Genomic DNA, 20,624 nt, shown 5'->3' with positions numbered 1-20,624 from the left:
TGTAGAAGAGGTAGCAACTAAAACCATCACAAGAAGGGAACGTTTCATGCAAAGATGGGCATGATAAAGGACCAAAATGGCAGGGACCTAACAGAAGCAGAAGAGATTAAGAAGAGGTGGTAAAATTACACAGAAGAACTATAAAAGAACGAGCTTAGTGTCTCTGATAATCATGATGGGGTGGTCACTGACCTCAAGCCAAACATCCTAGAATGTGAAGTGAAATAGGCCTTAGGAAATCTGAGCAACAACAAAGATACTGGAGGTGACAGTATTCCAGCTGAGCTATTCAAAATCTTAAAAGACGATGCAGTAAAAGTGCTACACTCAATTTTCCAGCAAATTTGGAAAACTCAACAGTAGCCACAGGATTGGAAAAGGTCAGTTTACATTCCAATTCCAAAGAAAGGCAATGCCAAAGAATGTTCAAACTATCTCACCATTGCACTCATTTCAAGTTATGCTTAAAATCCTACAAACTAGATTCCAGCAGTATGTGGACTGAGAACTTCCAGAAGTACAGGCAGAATTTCGAAGAGGCAGAGGAACTAGAGATCAAATTGCCAACATACGCTGGATCATGGAGAAAGCTAGGGAGTTCCAGAAAAACATCTACTTCTGCTTCGTTGACTATGCTAAAGCCTTTGATTGTGTGGATCACAACAAATTGTGGCAAGTTCTTAAAGAAATGAGAGTATCAGACCATCTCATTTGTCTCGAGAAACCTATATGTGAGTCAAGAAGCAACAGTGAGAACTGGACACGGAACCACTGATTGGTTCAAAATTGGGAAAGGAGTCCGTCAAGGCTGTATACTGTCGCCCTGCCTATTTAACTTATATGCAGAGCATGAGAAAGGCAGGGCTAGATGAATCAAAAATTGGAATTAAGTTTCCTGGGAGAAATATCAACAACCTAAGATATGCAGATGATACCACCATGGCAGAAAGCGAAGAGGAACTAAAGAGCCTCTTGTTGCAGGTGAAGAAGGAGAGTGCAAACGTTGGCTTGAAACTCAACATTAAGAAAACCAAAATCATGGCATCTAGCCCTCTCAATTCCTGGCAAATAGATGAGGAAGAAATGGAGGTAGTGACAGATTTTGCTTTCCTGGGCTCCAAGATCACCGCAGATGGGGACTGCAGCCAAGAAATTAAAAGATGCTTGCTCCTGGGGAGGAAAGCTATGGCAATCTAGATAGCACACTAAAAAGCAGAGACATCACCCTGCCAACAAAAGTCCGTATAGTCAAGGCTATGGTTTTCCCAGTTGCAATGTATGGCTCTGAAAGTTGGACCATAAGAAAGGCTGAGCGCCAAAGAATTGAGGCCTTTGAACTATGCTGCTGGAGAAGACTCCTGCGAGTCCCTTGGACTGCAAGGCGATCAAACCGATCAGTCTTAGAGGAGATCAACCCTGACTGATCTTTAGAAGGCCAGATCCTGAAGTTGAAACTCAAATACTTTGGCCACCCAATGAGAAGGAAGGACTCACTGGAGAAGAGCCTAATGCTGGGAAAAGTTGAGGGAAAGAGAAGAAGGGGACAACAGAGAATGAGGTGGATGGATGGAGTCACTGAAGCAGTAGGCGTGAGCTTAAATGGGCTCCAGAAGATGGTAGAGGACAAGAAGGCCTGGTGGAACATTGTCCATGGGCTTGCGATGGGTCAGACACGACTTCACAACTAACAACAACAAAAGGGATGCTTGGTAGGCATCTATTTGGGCTGAGAAAGCAGGAACAGGCTTCAAGTTTGTTAGAAGTAAAAGACTCACAGGTTGTAGCTAAGAAGTTATCTATACACTAAAACAACTATACATAGAAAAAAATAAATATAATCTTTGTCCAAAGATACAAGCTACTGAAAAGCAAATCTTGATATAGGTCAAAGGTAAGATTTGTTGCATGATAGTCCAGTGATATCTGTTTTGATAATCCATTAACATCTGCTTATATTCCTTTATCTGTAATTCTAAGTAGTGGTAGTTGTTATTACTCTTGAGAAAGCCAAATTTGGTCATTTAAGGATCCAAAAGGAAAACTTCCATTAATCTGACATGTTCACAACTAGACTGAGTTTGATCCAAATAAATGGCCTGCAAAACTCTCATTATTTTGCTCCTTGGCAAGAAGAAAAAAATAACAAAATATTTACCCCATCTGGTAATGCTCTCCAGCATACAGCACTGACAAATTCGTTTGTGTCATCCTCCTTCCGATCTTTGTCCAGGACACTTTTTACAGTATCAAATTTGAAGGTTAGCAGTGTCTTTGAGAGACCTTTATAGTACAGGTAAAGCGAATTATTTTCACTTCCTACAACCAAAAACAAAAAGACAGGTTGATTTGCAATATTTATTTCTGTCAGTTCCAGCCCAATCTAAACTTTCCACTAAAACTGTTCTGGTTACAGCAGAAAACTCTAATATAGGAGCTAGATTAATTATAAGATGTATAATTTGATATAACCAACTCATTCCAAGTATCCAATACTCAGAAAGTGAATGGAAGATGGCAACTACCAAGGTTAACACAATTTAAGAAGCGTATATTTGAAGATGTAACATTTGCAACTTTTCTCTGCAATAGCATGACTCCAGATGCCAGAAGATATTTTCTATGACCTACTTCAGATGTTAAGAGTTCAAGGAGAATGCTGAAACACCAAAAAGGATTTAGAACCTAAGAAGTAATAAAAAGTTCAGCGTACAGACCAAAGGAGATTACGCTGAAGAACTGGGGATATTTTTCACTACTGAAAAGTACAGTAAGCTATAACAATAGGTTACTTTATGTAACCAACTGGAAAACTGAATAATAGTTCTTTCCCTTGCCTTTATAAATTTGGGATTACTCAGTTTTTCCAGTTGGTTTGAACTATAATGATTTGGGATAAACAAGTAAGTATGTTCTCAAAGTTTTGAACCTCTTTCTTTTACATTTCTTGAAAACAGGTGGGCAGGCAGCTGTTAGGGATATTTTTAAACATAAGAATCTCTTTTTTTATCAAGAAAAGGGATGGATCCATTCAATGATTTTGTTTATATTTCATAGTGTATTCAGTTTTATTGTAATGTATTGTCATAAACTTGACATTGATAAATGCTTAAACTTGACAGTAGATTTAAATTTCTTTGTTCAAACAGCTGTTTACTCACCACAGGCAATATAGTCTCCATTAGATGCCAAGCCTACAAAATTCTTCTCATTGATGTGACCCTTAAAAGAACGCAAACAATGTGGCTTCCCTACATTCCATAGCTTTAGCTGGCTATCTGTTGACCTAAGGACAGAGATACAAACGTACAAATAAATTGGAAATTAGGAGAGACTCCCAAGAAGGCAAAATCAGCAGTGTGTAAAATTTAAGTTAGGCGGAAAACAGATTTCTGGTACCATCCGTGCCTGGGACAATGCAGGCAAAGAGGGAAGCTGCATTCAACACGCCCTGGGTTCTGCAAAGGTTTGTTTTCCAAGCAAAAATACTTTAAGTCTTTGGGAAGGGGTACAGAAAACTTGTTTCAAGTAAAGAAGTCAGCTTTAGTATCAATAGCCTTGCAATTATTAGACAATACATATTCATAGAAAAATGAAAAGCTATGAAGAATCCCAAGGCATATTTTTCGGTAGAATCTTGTTAAATTTACTGAAATTTACATAACATTACTTTTACATTTAATTCATTGAGGCTTCCACCAGTGCAGGCATGTCAAACTCACGACATCATGTGATGTCCCACAACTTATCGGAGCTTTTTCGCCATTGCTGGCAATGGGGTGGGCGTGGCTTCCCAATGATGCATCCGGCCCACAGGCTGGCAGTTTGACACCCCTGCACCAGTGGAATGAATCCTAAAGGATACCTGTTATACAGAATCATAGAACTGTAGAATTGGAAGGGATGATAAAGATCATCTACTCCAACCTTCTTTGAGTAAAACCAATTAAACCATCCACGACAGCTGACCAGGTTTTTTTAAAAAATCTGTAGAGATGGTGAACCCAAATGTATATTACATTCCACTATTACACAGGTAATCCCCAATGTATGACCATTGGGATTGGAATTGCCATCGCTATGCATAAAATACAATGTCATGTGACCGCATCACTTAGCGACAGCAAACAGCAGTCTTAGTTGCCTTTTGTAACTCCATACACGTGGAGTTGTTAAGCAAGAGAGAACATGGAGGCTACTACAGGGGTGAAGAGGAAGCCTTCACAGGTCCAATGCAAGCCGTGTACAAGTTGGAGTCCTCATGCACTGCAGCATGAGTTCAGGGAGGCCAAGGAAGGAGTAGGCTGTGACTCTGATATTCTTGGCACACCACAGCTCTGGAGTTCTATGAAGCCTCCAAGTTGTAATGTAGGCTGAAGCCATAGCTGTCATAACTTTGGGGACTGATCTTAAGTCCCTTCTTTCAGTGCTGCCAAACTTTGAACAGTTGCTAAACAAATCAAGGACTAGCAATAGCAGTAGCAAAACTCCTTCACAGTGCTTTACAAACCTCTCTAAGCAGTTTACTGAGTTACCATATTGCCCCCAACAATTTGAGTCCACATTATACCGACCCTGGAAGAGTGGAAGGCTGTCAACCTTGAGCCGATGAGACTTGAACTGCCAAACTGCTTGCAATCAGAGTCAGCAGAATTAACCTGCAATACTGCATTCTAACTATGTGCCACCATGACTACCTGTACAAACCTTAACATCGAGCATTTTGTAAGAATGTAATGCAAACATAAGAAACAAAATTTAGATAGCTGCAACTTGTATCCATTATTTCTAGTTTAGTTCCTAACTATTACTCCTATGAGCCAATTTAGTGTAGTGGTTAAAGCCTCAAGCTAGAAACTGAGAAGCCATGAGTTCTAGTCCTGCGATAGGCACAAATCATCTGGGTGACCTTTGACCTGTCACTCAGTCCTAGAAAGCAGGCAATGGCAAAACATTTCTGAGATCTTGCAAAAAAAATTACAGATAGTCCTTGACTTACAACCATTCATTTAACAACAGTTCAGTTACAACAGCCTCGGAAAAAGTGACTTACAACCTGTAGTTACACCTCCCCATGGTTATGTAATTGCAATTCAGTCACTTGGCAAGCAGCTCACATTTACAACCTGTTGAAGGCATCCTGTGTTCGTCTGATAGCAATTTATGAGCCCTTTTGCTTATTTCTGGGAAAACATTGTAAAAAAGCCCATTGGGAACCTGGATTTGTTCAATAACCATGTAATTAATGATCATAGTGATCCACTTAACAACCACCATAAAAATTGTTGTAAAATTGGGTCCCATTTGACTTACAACATACATGGTTTTGAAGACTACCTGGTACAGAAACTTGTCTAGGCAGTTGACAAAAATCAACACTGACTCGAAGGCACACACACAGAAAAATAATTCCCTATCGCATCCATTCATGTACATAAAAACTGATATGCCTCTCTTCAGTCTTCTAAACTAATACTAAGATTTTGCCTAGAGTGTTTTTAAATTCCAAATGTAGTTTAATCATTACATAAATTGCCTTCTGCTAATTCTTTACTCCTTAATTTGATCAGATGATTGCTGCCTTAGTCTCCAAAGTTCAACTCTTCAAATGCAGCAAATCTCAGGTTATATATTACCACATGAGGGCACTCCTGCAATTCTTAGAACATCTGCAGTTAAAAAAAATCTACTTTTCAGAAAAATAATGGAATCAGATATTACCTCTTCTTCAGTGTTTATTATACTAAAGAGAAACATGAGATTAAGTCTTCACAGAATTAAGCATTTGTTTCAGTATGTTGTCAGCAACTCCTAAAAGCGTGTCTGAACAGACAAGAACTAAACAAAACAAAAAACTACTAGTCACATAGTTATAACTTTCTCAGTTTCTTCAGCACTAATGAGACACTCTGGATCCAAAGGAAGTGAGAAACCATTTTCTATTTTTGTTCTAATAAAAGTACTAGAATCTGCTGTGCAAATTGACAGTTCACACAAACACTGTAGTATGTGCTTACAATCTCACTCGTAAGCTGTGCAAAATACTGATTTTCTGAAATTCACCAAGAATCAGAAAGTATAGAAGCTTTTTACAATACTCACGCAGAGACTATTTCTTCTCCACTAACAAACTTTGCATATGAAACAGCTTTGCGATGCCCTTTGAAGACCATAATGGGCTGTTTAGTGTTCCGAAGATCGTAGTAGTGGACACAGTGATCTTTGGAGAAATGTGGGGAAAAAACGAAGATATTAGTCAGTCAATAGAGAATAAGACAGACTGAACCTGAGGCTACATAGATTGGGGTAAGAGGTTCTCCCTAGGTATTTATTTCCCATTTATTCTAATTATCAAGCAAGACAGGTTTCTAATTTTTTTCTCCTAATTAAAACAAACATGATTTCCTTCCTGTAAAAAGAAAAAAGTAAATCGTTTCAGAATTATTATACCATTTTTTTTGAAGTGCCATCACCTGTTGTCATAACACCAGGGCTGCATGGGTCATTAAGTGAGGACTTTATGTGATTGCAATGTGGGAAAAGATGGAGACGGGCTGGCTGGGTAGAGTGACGGGCAGGCAGGCAGGTGCCATCAGCAGGCACTTCAGAGCTTGAGAGGGTGGGTGGACAAGTGCCATGAGCAGATGATACAGAACATGGCTGGGCAGGGAGGTGGGTTCCACGAGCACCTGTTATATAGTCTAAGCAAGTAGACAAGTTCAATGGACAGGTACTATAGTTGGCAAGTGGGTGCTGAGGGCAGGGTCTACGGAGCCATGGGCAGAGCATGGGTGAGTGAAAAAGTAGCAGGAACACGAGTGATTTGTGACCTCCTGTTGGCTCACCCATTGACTTTGCTTGGGGGAAGCTGAAAAGGAATGTCGCAAATGGCAGATGCTGCAATTGTCATAATTGTGAGCCAGTTGTCAAATGTCCAATTACATGACTACGCAGATGCACCACTGAGAACCAGTAAGTCTCCCTCATTCAGCACCACTGTAACCTTGAATGGTCACTGAATGAATGGTCATAACCTGTGAAGTACCTGTAATGTGGAGAATTTCTGTTTGGAAAGAGAAAGATCTATTTAGGTATACGACCAGCCTTTTTTAGAGATGAGCAACTAAATTGTGAAGAGAACTATTACAGGGAGAAAATAAATAGTAACTAGCTAAGACTAAACCTCTAATTAAGTTCTCAAAATATTGCTGCTGCCAGCATTTTTTTTAATCACTGCTAGTCTTGCAAGGCAATCCAGATAGAAAGCATGCCCAGAGGAACTAATTCTACTTTATTGTAAGGTGACGTTAATAGAATCTTGCAAGTCTTAAAGTAAATTTTTCCACCGTCACAAAGTCCTCCGTTCAATTCCATGGATTAAATTCCATAAATTTCAATCCTAATCTGGATTCTGACATGTACAAATGACTATTTCCATTCAGAAACTGTGCTTCACTATTCAGAATGCCCTGAAGAGACTCATCCTGTGGCACTGCTACAGATAAGTAGGTCAACTGGGTCAACTGGGTATTTCCACTAGAGTGCAAAGAGGAAGAGATACTAGACCAGTTTGATCAAGCTTAGCTTATCTAAGACACCTAATTTCTCAGGTCAGGATCTTCCATGTAATAAATTCTATCTACTATGCTAGTTGTTCAAATAAATACTTAACCAGCAGTAATACAGTACATTCTTAAGTTATGACCAAAATGGAACCTATTACAGCTAAAAGGCAAAACGATCATAAAATGGGTTGATCATGTGACCAACCTGATTTTACATTAAGCAAAACCATTGTTTGCTGTGGTACAGTTTTGCTGAAAACCGAAAGTGCTGGTTTTCAGCAAAAGCATTGTAAGAAAACAGTTATATCACCAACTTAAATGCAGCAATGTTGCTCAGTGTCCAAAATGTGGTCATGTGACCACTGGGGAGTGGGACTGCTGGAACTTCTTTTCTGGGTCCTAAGTGCCCTTTTTCAGGTAAGTCGGAACTTCAAACAGTAGCTAAGTTACCTGTCATAAGTTTAGAACTACCTTCATTACACAACATAGCACAGCATAATGAAATGGGTCTCCTCAATCAGCAAGAGTATTCTAAAACTATTCCATCAATATGTAACTGACCTACAGACTTAGACAAAAGCATTGATAAAAGAGCCTAGGAGTTTTTGTGGCAGTGCTCAATGTTTCTTTACATAGATGGCTAAAGTGGACTCTAAATCATTTCAACCTCAACAAATCTATTTGTCTAATATTTATTTAACTCACTCTTCTTACATTGTAGTTACAAGAGAATAAAATGAATGTTTCTCTGGAAAAAAGATTTTAATAACATCTGAATGCAAAATAATAAAATATTTGTCAACTGGTGCTTTTCTTTTAGCTAAAAAGCTAGAATCTATATTAACAGACACATTTTAAATGATACGGACAGTATATTGCTCTATGGCAGGAAGAATGACAAGTATGGGGAATAAATGAAGCAAGCCAAAACATCTGCTTGCAGCTTTGAATTCTTCTTTCAAATATTGCAATAAATAACTGTAATCTTGATGGCATATGGCTTCAGCCCAGCATATGTAGCATATGCCATCAATCAACTCCTGTTGTGATTACTATCTGAATGGCTATTGTGCTCTTAAATTAGTCACTCAATAATTTATTATTTTAGAATGTCCATGCCCAATTGAGATGTCATTATTTTTATCCATCCAAAGCTGAAATTTTTGAGTAGTTACATCAGGATTAATGTCTATCACATTAATTAGTGCTTGAACAGTGTGCCATGTTTCCTAGTTAAACATTTTATCTGACTCATTATATTTGTTGTATTTCTATCCTGCCCTTTTCTCCAAGTGCTATAAACAACAGATATGCAGTTCTCCCCTCACAATTTTTCCCCATAAGCACCACCTACTAAAATAGGTTGGACAGAGAAACTATGTGTTCATGACTGGCTCAAAGTTATCTAATGAATTTGTACGGTTGAGAGAAGGAATCAGAAGTTGGGTCTCCCTGGTGACAGTCAGATATTTAAACACAACATCCACACTAACTCACAACAGATCATATGAACCTTCTGATGAACAAGATAAAAGTGGGATCTGTTAAAGAAACATAAGTTATTCCTTTTACTGTAAGTGAGAAATATAAAAATCTTAGGTACTGTTATGATCCAGATCAGGGGTGTCAAACTCAATTTCATTGAGGGCCGCATCAGCACTGCAGTTGCCCTCAAGGGGCCAGGTGGGTATGGCAAGGGTGGGCGTGGCCTACTGGGTGGGCGTGGCTAGTGCATATGGCCTACTAGGTGGGCATGGCCAGCTCTACATCGTTCGCATCAAGGGTGCCTATGGGGGCCTGGGCAGGAGTGGGACAGATCTGAGGGTCTCTGGCAGAAGGAAGGTCTCTGGGCCAGGGCCAAGGCAGTGGGGGCTGGTCCCTCACTGTTTCCAGGATGGCTTCACGGGCCACATGAAACCACTTCGCGGGCCAGATCCGGCCCCCGGGCCTTGTGTTTGACATGTCTGATCCAGATGATCAAGGCAAGGCAGGCCTCTAGGGAGTTCTTTATATCTCTTAACCAATGCTCCAGCCAATGGCCCTCTAACAACCGGTAAGGCTTCACCCTCACGCTACCCTAAAGGCAGACACCCTCAGTCCCCCAAACAACAGACTCTATAGTACAAAGAAAACCCACAAAATAGGAGCATGCTCACAAGGCAAGGTCCAGGGTTCCAACTCCAGTCCACCAGGCAGGGTCCAGGCCCAATACAAGGGCAGAACAAGAAACAGGACCAAGAAAAGAAGCAGTTCCAAGGGCACAGAGAAGCAAAGGCCAAAAGCAGTCCACAAAACAAGAGCAAGGTCCAAAACACAAGGCAAAGAGCAATCTTCCAAGCGAGGCAAGACAAATAGCAACAGGCATGTGTAAAAGCCAGGGGAGTGTAAGCCAAAGCAAACAAGTGTTCCTGACAAAGACTTCTCCTTAAGTTACTCTCCTCCAGATGTTCCTTGTGGGGTGCAACCACCTCCCAAGTAGCCTTGCAGCTCTTCTCTGGGCTTGCCTATGCTCAGCTCTCCTTGCCCTTGGATTGAGTGGAGTAGGCAGCTGTTTCCTCATCAGAGGAGATTGGCTGTCTATCAGCATCACTGTTGGTCAGCAGCCGATCCTCCCATGTCTATGCAGGCAGGCAGCTCTCTATCTGATTAACCACCTCCCCCCAATGCCTGAGGTGCCTGGGACAGCATTGTCCTCAGCCCGTGACGTGCCTTCCCTGTTGGATGGACCCAGTTCCAACTCTTTCTCCTCCTTCGAACTGGCTTGAGGGGGCCACAACAGGTACTCTAGTCACTGCAGAAGCTTCTCAAAATGATTTATGATGGACTGAAATTGTCACAGCTAATAATGTTTAGGGCAGGGGTAGGCAACCTCGGCTCTCTTATGACTCATGGACTTCAACTCCCAGAATTCCTGAGCCAGCCATGCTGGCTCAGGAATTCTGGGAGTTGAAGTCCATGAGTCATAAAAGAGCCGAGGTTGCCTACCCCTGGTTTAGGGCCTTTCTGTTCCTTTTGGACTAAAGATTTAAGATGCTCTAAAAATTGAGATAATTCCAGTAATATCAAAAATCAAGAGCATACCAAGGAAACAGTGATAAATGCCTTTTAATCTTAATCCATTAGTTTCTTGCCACACTAACACAGAACAATGGCTCAAACCACATTCAAACCAGTCAATATTCTCTTTAATCTAGATCACAGGCAGCAAATACTTTCAGGGTGGGAAACAGCAAAAATATTTGGAGGGATATTAAATCAATGTTTATATTTGCCTATGCTAGTCTAGGAACATAACAAAGATTGATATAATTTCATGTATATTTTAATTTCAGATTTTAAAGATTTGAATGGTTAAGCTTTTAGAAGTTTATGAGAAAAGTTTAAAAAGACAAGTCAGACATTATAGAATTTGAAAGCATGGAAGACAACAAAAGTGAGTATCACAATAGGACTACAAAAGTCAAACCAAGTAAACTGGACAGGGAATACACTGCAAGAAGAAATCCTGAATGAAGCCAAACATCTTTATGGGATTTACAAAGTAGGCTGGTGAAACCTTTGAAGATTTCTTCTGAATGCCGAAAACTGAGGAAATATCAAATCCTGTGATGCCACTGGAATGTTCAAAGGTCAAGATTGTGAAGAGTAAAAAGAGGAATATAAAGCTAGATTATTTCCTATTTGTTTGACATTTCTGGAAACCCTTAATCAGGACAGAAAAGGTGACAATTTGTGGATTGCACATAAGTAAGTTAGCTACGGGAAGAATTTTTTTCATTTGTAATTTTAAAAGAGAACAAAAAACTTACTATAATACTTTATGCTCGATGTGATGAAGATTGGAAGCCACTTCTTTATTATTGCCTTTCTCTTTTTTCTTCTCCCTTTTTTTCTCGTTTTTTCCCTGCACCTTCTAAACTCTTTAACTTTTCTTTTCCCATGTAGTTTAATTTATAGTAGTTTTTACTACATTTACTAAAAACATCAATATTATTTTTTATAATATTTTATTAGTTTTCTAATTTTACAATTAGGTATTTAAAAAGCAACGTGGTACCTGGGTTAATCAATGGTTTAATAACATACATAAATCTCTTTAGTATAAATTCTAAATACACATCTATTTGAATATAGTCTTGTTCTGTTTTCTAAAGATTATCTATTTTCCACCATATTAAACCATCTAATTAATAATACAGTATCCCCTCTAATAAATCAAAACCATTATATGTATTGTCTGGGTTAACCAATAAATCAGTAATATACATACATTTTTTTCATTTAGGTCTAATTTTTAAAAGCTCAAATACTCCCTCTCTGTTTCTGGTAGTATCTATTATCTCATAATGGGCATACAGAATTCTTATTTTCAACTGATTTTCAAATATTTTACATTAGATGATCCAATATTTTCCTTATCTCAACTTCTCCTTTTTTCCCTTTTTATACCAAACTCTGTTAGTCTTCTTACACATCTTAACTATTCAATTATAATGTTACTTTATTTTCTAAAAATTATCTATTTTCCACCATGTTCAACCCTCCAATTAGTAATATGAAATCCCCTCTAATAAATCAAAGCCCTTATTTTCTTCAGCCTTACTCTGGCTTTCTTCCTTTGCCAACTAACCTTCCATGTCAATGCTTTTAAATAATCAAATAGTTCTCCTATCTATCTATCTATCTATCTATCTATCTATCTATCATCTATCTATTAATTATTTGGAATAAGAAAGACCATTTGGTTGCAGTTTTTTTGGAACTAGCTCATTTGTATTCATCAGATTGCCTCCCTATTACTCCAATTTCCCACAATTGTCCTGATAGATTTATCTTCCCTTCAATTTGTTCTTTTTCCTTTTCCTCAAATTTCTTCTGATTTTTATAAAAAGTCTTTTCCATTTTCAGTGTTGTCACTCCCTGTTCTGATTTTTCCGTTCGCTGGATCTGTTGGTCAATTGAGTCCTCTTAGTATTTAGTTGTTCCACTTCTCCTGTTATTTTCTGCATTGTTAGTTCTTTGGTTGTAGTCAAGATCTGGTTTTGTATAATTAAGCTGACATTTTGTTCCTTTATGTTGCATCTTATTTTGTCACAAGCTGAAAGAATAGTTTCGTATATTGATTTCAACATGGAAAGGATTTTTCCTGATCTTCATCCATATTCTCTTGATAGTTTAAGTTGAAAACTTTAGAATCAAATGTTAAAAATAGTTGTTTTTATAGCTAGATATGGGACATCTATTTTACGTGTTATAGGTGTTCATTATAGTAAAAATTGTTTGTCAAATAAGAGTTTATAGTACAAGGTATTCCATCATCTTGTATAATAAAATATGCTTCTCATGTAAAGAAATAGGAAAGCAATTCCCCATGTATAGCTCTGAAAGTCAGTAAAAGTTTACATTCATAGTTCAAACAGGACAGATACGCCGCCCAGAGGTTCCTTCTTTGCAGCTGAGTTTTTCACAGGTGGCAGCTGTCAAGGTCAAAGAAGTTTTTTCTGGAGTCTGAGCTTCAAGCCAAGTCTATTTTAGGCAATAACAAGTTGTAATACCATACTTTGCCACAAGATGTCACCGATGCCATTTAAATCTTTTTAAGTCTAAAGTTTTTATGATAAGTTTTTCAAGTCTTATTTCTTTTTTTAGATAAAAACAAACATCTCCAGTAAGAATAGGAACACTTTTAGTCCCCAAGTTTCAAAAGCCTATACATACAATTAGATTAAAATTGTTCTTATAGTTGCTTTGTTTCCCCTCGGTAGATAGTCACCGCTTTTCTTAGAGAGTGGGGTAGAAATTCCCTTCCCTCTCTCCTCACAGGGGTAAAAATACTTTGTGCAGCTTTTACAGGAAAAAATATTTAAAGTCTTAAATAGAAGATCAGATCTCACCCAGTTTCATCTGCGTTGCGTTAAAGGTGCTTGGTGGTGATTTTGACTTTGGTTGTTGGCAGCTTAGTGACAAGCCATATTGCTATGGCCCGTTTTTCCCTCGCCAGTTTGGAGGGGCTTCCCTGGATCAAACGGAAGGGCCGCCGTCCTTCCGTGATCAAGTGGGGGTTGCCTCCTTGCTTGGCGCCCCTACAGGGTGTCTTTCGACCCTTTCCAGGATACCCTCAGCAGGACAAAATCGGATGCAAAAGACGGAGCTTGTCTTCTAGCGTCCATGGCACTGCGATGGCAAATCAGAAGTCCAAAACATCAATAACATTATTTTTAAAAGTAGGAAAAGATTTGTGAAAGTGCAAGGAGGGGAAACTAAAGGGGAACAAATGCTTTTTCACAGCTTCAGGCCTGCTTTAGATCCTCTCCAAGAACTGTATAATCTACAGATTTAGTTGATTAGTATTAAAACTATTATCTATTTTAGATGGATAATTTTTCTACTTATCTTACGTGAGACAAAGATCTGACTATAAAATTAATACCACACCCTATCAGCACTTTCCTGTATTATTTTTAAATAGATGTCTAATAATACCATTTATCTATAAGGTAGACCAAAAGGAAGAGTAGACTAAAAGAGAACATCAGACAAGTTTTAAATAGCTTCCATACAGCTTGAGGTTACAGATGACATTCATCAAGTGATGGAAATCAGATTTCACACATTAGGGATTTTTTATTGATCTAATATCTTTTGTCATGGAATGACATGTAGAAGCTCTATTAAATACATTTCTACCAAAAACATAAAACTAATCCCACTCAAAATTTAATTGGCCAAGATGAAAAGGTTAATGCAAGGTGGTTTTAAAATGGTTTTAAGCCATTCATGATTAGAAAAAGCTGATATTTGAATTTGTAAACAAAAACCAACACACTGTAATTTCTGTAACTGAGAATTAAAAATTATCTGCTTGTGAAACAGCACAGTTTTTTTTAATATTATGAGAGCTGCTGAACACAGCTGCAGTCATTAATTTCACTATGAATTTTTGCGAAACAAATAGAAATTATTTACCATATATATTGGTGTTCCTGACCAGTACTGGAATTTATGCATGTCAGGGCTCAATATCCTCAATTTTATCCTCCAGGAAAAAAAATGTTGCAATCATCATTGCTATGAGAAGACAAATAATAAGACAACTGATGTAGTAACTCCTCTGAAGGAACAGGGTGTGCTGCCTAGATGGAATTCTGTGGACCAAAAGGATGCAGTCTCCCAGTTGAAATGACTGACCTGGGGATGTTTTGTTAGTTGATATACAAAGACAGTGCAGCAAGAGGAGCACAGCCATATGCAGCCTCAGAAATGTGAATGTCTGGCTTGTAACAATACAATTTCTCTTGTAAATGCCAAGCCCCAACAGACTAAAGAAATTGAAGATTTATATACAACTAACTTGGAAGTAAATAAAAAAGTGAAGCATGTAAAATCATTCTAACAGGGTCACAAGGGTAAAGTTTGATTAGAACAGGGGACTGACTTCTGTGCCCATTTTCAAGCTGAGACATCTGTAACTTGGAAAAGTTTTAAAGTGCATTTTGAAAGAAATAGTCTATAAATTTAGAGATAGTGTCCTTAAAAGCTATGAAAACTGAGTTCAGATTTCAAACAGCAGGCAGGAGAAAGGAGGTTCAAAATGGGATGACCATTCAGGAATCCATGTACTTATGGAACATATAACACATCGATTCTTTCAAAATGTACTTTAAAACTCTTTAATGACTTTATAATGGCAGAGTAGAATTCAATGTAAGCAACTGCAAAGTGATGCATGTTGAAGCAAAAATAATCAATCAATCAACTATTATTTATACACACACTAATGTCAAAGGGGACCTGGGGTAACTTACTGAAAGGGATCTCAGAATGATGGATGATTGCACAATTAAAATTTCAATCTAATTTGTGATGGATATTTATTTATTTATTGATGGGATTTATATCCCGCCCTATCTCCCGAAGGACTCAGGGCGGCTAACAACAAAACATATAATAAGTACAGAAATTAAGATAAAAATAAAATTAAAATCATCTGTGCAATAAATTAAAATTAAAAACTAAGAATAAATTAAAAATTGTAAATATAATTAATTAAAATGCCTGTCAGTCCAGGTCAGCCTGGTGGAATAGGAGTGTTTTGAGGCCGCGGCGAAAGGATTGGAGATTTTGGGCCATCCGTAGCTCAGGGGGGAGCTGATTCCATAGGGCTGGCGTACCCACAGAAAAGGCCCTCCCCCTGGGGGTCGCCAGCCGACATAAATTTTATTTTATGTTATGAAATATTTGGAAACAGGTAAAAGGATAAGTATACAGTAAATGTAGGCAAAATAACATCCTGAATTTATTTATTTATTTATTTATTTATTTTATTATATTTATATACCGCCCTTTCCCTGAGGACTCAGGGCGGCTAACAACAAAACATATAATAAGTACAGAAATTAAGATAAAAATAAAATTAAAATCATCTGTGCAATAAATTAAAATTAAAAACTAAGAATAAATTAAAAATTGTAAATATAATTAATTAAAATGCCTGTCAGTCCAGGTCAGCCTGGTGGAATAGGAGTGTTTTGAGGCCGCGGCGAAAGGATTGGAGATTTTGGGCCATCCGTAGCTCAGGGGGGAGCTGATTCCATAGGGCTGGCGTACCCACAGAAAAGGCCCTCCCCCTGGGGGTCGCCAGCCGACATAAATTTTATTTTATGTTATGAAATATTTGGAAACAGGTAAAAGGATAAGTATACAGTAAATGTAGGCAAAATAACATCCTGAATTTAGTAAAATGCAAAAAGATAAATAATGTTCAATTTTGAGAACTGTGAAAGTGATTCCAAAATCTATCTTTCCCTCCCCCACAATAAATGCTTCGCAACTAATCTGAAGATATGTTTGCCTTGTTATCCAAGACATCATATCCAAGGAGACTTAAGAACATTTCTGAGCTAGAAAAGTTCTGCAAAGAAGAAGGGTGGGTAGGGGGGATCCAAAAGCAAGAATATAAAGATGTGATTTACGGAAACATCTTACAAAACAAAACTTTAAAGACAGCATCCATAAAAACTAATATTTTATTTCTGAAATCCTGTAACATGTTTATATATTCCAATGTAACACACACTCTGTAGTCCCTGAGTATATTTTTGGCTGTCAATTTCATTGTGTTTCTTGCCCGATTTTGTCTCTTTTATGTCTCCTCTAAACAACACAAAAAAAGAAGTAGCTATTTATACAGATCAACATCAAGATCCAAAGCACTAAAAGACAGTAAATACAAGGTGATCACTCTGTCTAGATTATAGCAGCTGTTCAAATAAAGTTTATATGAAGAAAAGGTACAGTACATTCCAGATACATCACATTTTCTCTTGACAAAATGATGTTACCTGCTTATCTTTAATTTTCTCTCCCACTGTGTCTAAACCAACATAAGTAGAGTGTATGTTCTGGACTTGACAAAACACAGATTTCTATGAATCCTAACTAACTGAATAAAATATCAGGTAGCAATTTAAGTGTTTAGAAAGAAGTCAATCAAAGAATTAATCCTGAATGACTGTGAAGACCCTATGAGAGTTGTAACGCAGCGACTATTGAATCAACTGAAAATAAAAACTGTGACACAATTTCCTTGTGTGTCTATTACACTGATTCAATAAAGCTATTCTATTCTATTCTATTCTATACCCCACTCCACTCCACTCCATTTCATTCTCTATTCCAATGATACTGAAATATTTTTAAATAGAAAAAAGAAATTTGGCCTGATACATAAGAATTGATATGTAGAAAGTGTTGAAGTAAACGAGAGAGAGAGAGAGAGAGAGAGAGAGAGAGAGAGAGAGAGAGAGAGAGAGAGAGAGAGAGAGAGAAGGATTTTGATAAATATCACTAATAACAGGAGACCAGTTGAATGAAAGAAAAATTATGAAGTCAGAATTAATATGGTATAGTACAGTGGTTTGAGACATTAGCTTACAAACCAGGAGACTGGCTGGTGATTTTGGCCAGTCACTCACTCTCTCATGGCGGAGTACAGATGGTTAAATGGGCAGAAATGGGGGGAAGAGAAGAGTTGAAGCATAAAGCAAGCATGACAAGGCATGAGGTTGTCACAGGACTACCAAAACTGCCATCTCTAAGCAGTGTAGCATGTGAGATTTTGCCTAAAGACCACTTTGTTTAGTGACAGAAATTCTAGTCCCAATTAAGGTCTTTATATGAGAACTACCGAATGACAGAAATGACAGATTATGAAAAAGCTACTTCTATAACAAGTTCCAGCAGGTTATTTAGTAACATTTATGTTTAAAATAGGAAGCTAGCCAGTTCTCAGCTTTAATTCAAGAATATAACTATCAGTTTGTGCATGCATTTCTAAAATAATTTTACCTCAAAATATTGAAACTCAATTACAATGGAATAAATAAATACAAAACTAGGTACAGTATTTTAAAACCTCAACATTAAATATAATTTTGCTTTTAAAGGAAATTACATTGAACATATATTTGTTATCATTTATCTCACACTACTATTTCTTTACAATCATGTAACAAAAATAGTCTTTGAATTACAACAGATTAATGATTTTCTGCAATTACAACCTCAAAAAGGGGTGCTTTATGCTGCATAAAGCACTTCTGGACATGGGAACATATGATCCTGGTTGCATAATCACATTTTGGGCACTTGGCCCCCGGCTCACATTTATGACCAGCCACAATATCTTGTGGTTATATATCCATAGTTTTCAACCATTTTTGTCAGTTTCCAGGCCCCCCCCCCCCAAAAAAAAACCCCATTCATGTTAAGTGGTCAAAAAATTGGTTCCTGTGGGTGCCTCATTTTATGACTGCAATGACTTATAAAATTCAGGTCCCAATTATTTTTGTTTCTTATAGTGACTAAATTTTTAATACTTCTCAAGAATCACTATTTAAAACTTGATATTAATTATTTAAAAGTATATTCAAGTGTTCCTTAGCATCAATATTCAGTGGTGATTACTATTTCCTTAAAATGTTATTTCTCATATAATTTTTGCTATTAATTTCTGTGCCAAGAGTATGTTTCATTTTGCTTTTATGGTAGAATCTTTTCTTTTATCAACACAATCTGTATCTCATTTTTTGGTATAAAAGTAACTTAATTGGCCAAGGAATACTTTAGTTTCTAAACTATGTAACTAAGAAAGACTTAAAATAATAGAGGGTTTTGCATGTAATTTCTTCCTCTTGTAGTTTTCTGGTGTTTTATTATCCAATGTCCAGAGTTCTTTGGAGTTAGGCATTTGTAAACCCTGTAACTAAACAGAAAACTTCATCTTAAGTGAAAGGGTTATTGGCCCTGTGATCCTAAACAGCAGTCTTCTGGACAGAAAGCAATTACTTCAGCTTTTGAGGATTCAATGAGTTATATTTTCAGAATCCTATCTATCTAAAATGTCTCCTAAAAAAGAAAGCAAAATATAACATTTGCAGATATCTCTCAGGTCTTCTAAGAATGAATAGTTCCTACAAGTTCTTGCTGTTTTCGCTCACAACAATTTAACTTATTACATATGGATTGCGCCTGTAGCTTCCTTGGCTATAAACATCTTGGTCTACTGCCCAATTCATGTCTTAACAATACTGGAAAGCTTCTAAAACTCTTGTCTGAAAGATAGCAAAGGAGAACTGAAATTTTCATTCCTCCAGCATTTACTTGAAGCAACAGAAAGCAGAATAATTCCCTGAGGCCAGGATATTCAGTGGCATCCTGTTTCAAAAATGACTAATTCCAGATATGTGACTAGCCATAACTTGACCTTATATTATTATAAACCATTGTTTAAATGGCTAGACACCCAAAACATTTACACATGTACATATAAAGAATTTTACCCTATTTTTCATGTTATTCATTTTGTCCCACACAAAAAGAGCAAACTGTTACACCTACCTGCACAGCCAAAAGCAAGATGGTACCTGGATGAGGGACTGAATTTTACACAACACACATTTGCCTTGGCCTCAATGCTTGCTACTGAATTGTCCAGGTTTGTTGACCACAGCTTCACTAAGGAAAGATAAAAGAAATGCAAGCAAAATAGGTAGATTAAGCTGCAATTGCTTTTCTGCGATTTTCATATGAAATATTTTTCCTTTTATTATTTCTATTGCTACATAGAAATATAGCAACAGGAAGCAATGTTTACATGTGGATCACATGCAACCTTCACAATGGATGCCTCCGCAAGACCTCTTGCAAAAAAACAACAACATGGTGACATCACCAGCCACACACCCTGCAATCCAGACAGGGAGGAAAGACAGCACTCAAACACAAGAGATTCTAAACTATCTTGGGACCTAATGTAATAAACCAACGTTGTCTTAATATAAAACCAAGGCACAAGAGACTTATTTCTCATGTCTGCTGAATTTCATTCAATGGTTTTGAGTTTTATTCTTCTAGAAAATATTACACACTAGCAACATTTTTTTGAATTAAGTCATTTTTGTTCAGACTTCAAACTTGTTTAGTTTAATGTTTACTTGTAACTTATAGTTACCTTTCCTATTAACTGATCCAAATTGATAAAAAAACCTTTACATTAGGCTATGATTAAAGCATGGAACAAAAAGAGGAACTCATTGGGACTAAAGAAGACAAGAAAGTGAACTCATATTTTCATGTGGCTTGAAAGTATGTAACTTTATTATGTCATGAATCTTGCACACCTATTTCAGTTATCGTCAGGTTTCACAGATGATATTTTTGCATAGAGAGCTAGTGTTGTGTAGTTATTAAAGTACTAGATCAGGAGTAGAGAGACTTGATTTCTAATACTTCTATAGACACAGAAACCGGTTGAGTGACCTAGAGTCACTGACTTCTTATCAGCCTAAATCAGCATCAGAGTCTGCAATAAGCTAACTAATAAACAAAAAAACCTATAGAATTGAAACCCACTGAGATGTAGTAGATACGGTACTGAAACAGGAGTGGTAAGATCTGAGCTTTCCCTTATATCTAAAACCCAGATGGGTGACCTTGTCACTCTCTTTCAGAGTCAGGCTCTACAACAAGCCAGCTGGTAAATAAAACTCCTCCTCACTAAAT

The 20,624-nt window shown here is 37.4% G+C and overlaps 1 protein-coding gene across 3 annotated transcripts in view; it reads right to left on the bottom strand.

Moving 5' to 3' along the window:
* Positions 1 to 20,624, bottom strand: part of COP1 (COP1 E3 ubiquitin ligase) — a 125,443-nt gene that overhangs the window by 37,969 nt on the left and 66,850 nt on the right. For all 3 annotated transcript variants that reach the window (XM_083360609.1, XM_083360607.1, XM_083360608.1), the window contains 4 exons: positions 19,461 to 19,577; positions 6,100 to 6,217; positions 3,159 to 3,283; positions 2,156 to 2,316 (listed from right to left, as the gene is read on the bottom strand). In XM_083360609.1, the coding sequence (XP_083216735.1) occupies positions 2,156 to 2,316; positions 3,159 to 3,283; positions 6,100 to 6,217; positions 19,461 to 19,577 (521 nt within the window). The remainder of the gene's footprint in view (positions 1 to 2,155; positions 2,317 to 3,158; positions 3,284 to 6,099; positions 6,218 to 19,460; positions 19,578 to 20,624) is intronic.

This window comes from Vipera ursinii (assembly GCF_947247035.1).
Source record: "Vipera ursinii genome assembly, chromosome: 3".
NCBI lineage: Eukaryota > Metazoa > Chordata > Lepidosauria > Squamata > Viperidae > Vipera > Vipera ursinii.
Note: the sequence above shows the minus strand (reverse complement) of the source record. Positions and strands in the feature narration are given on the sequence as shown.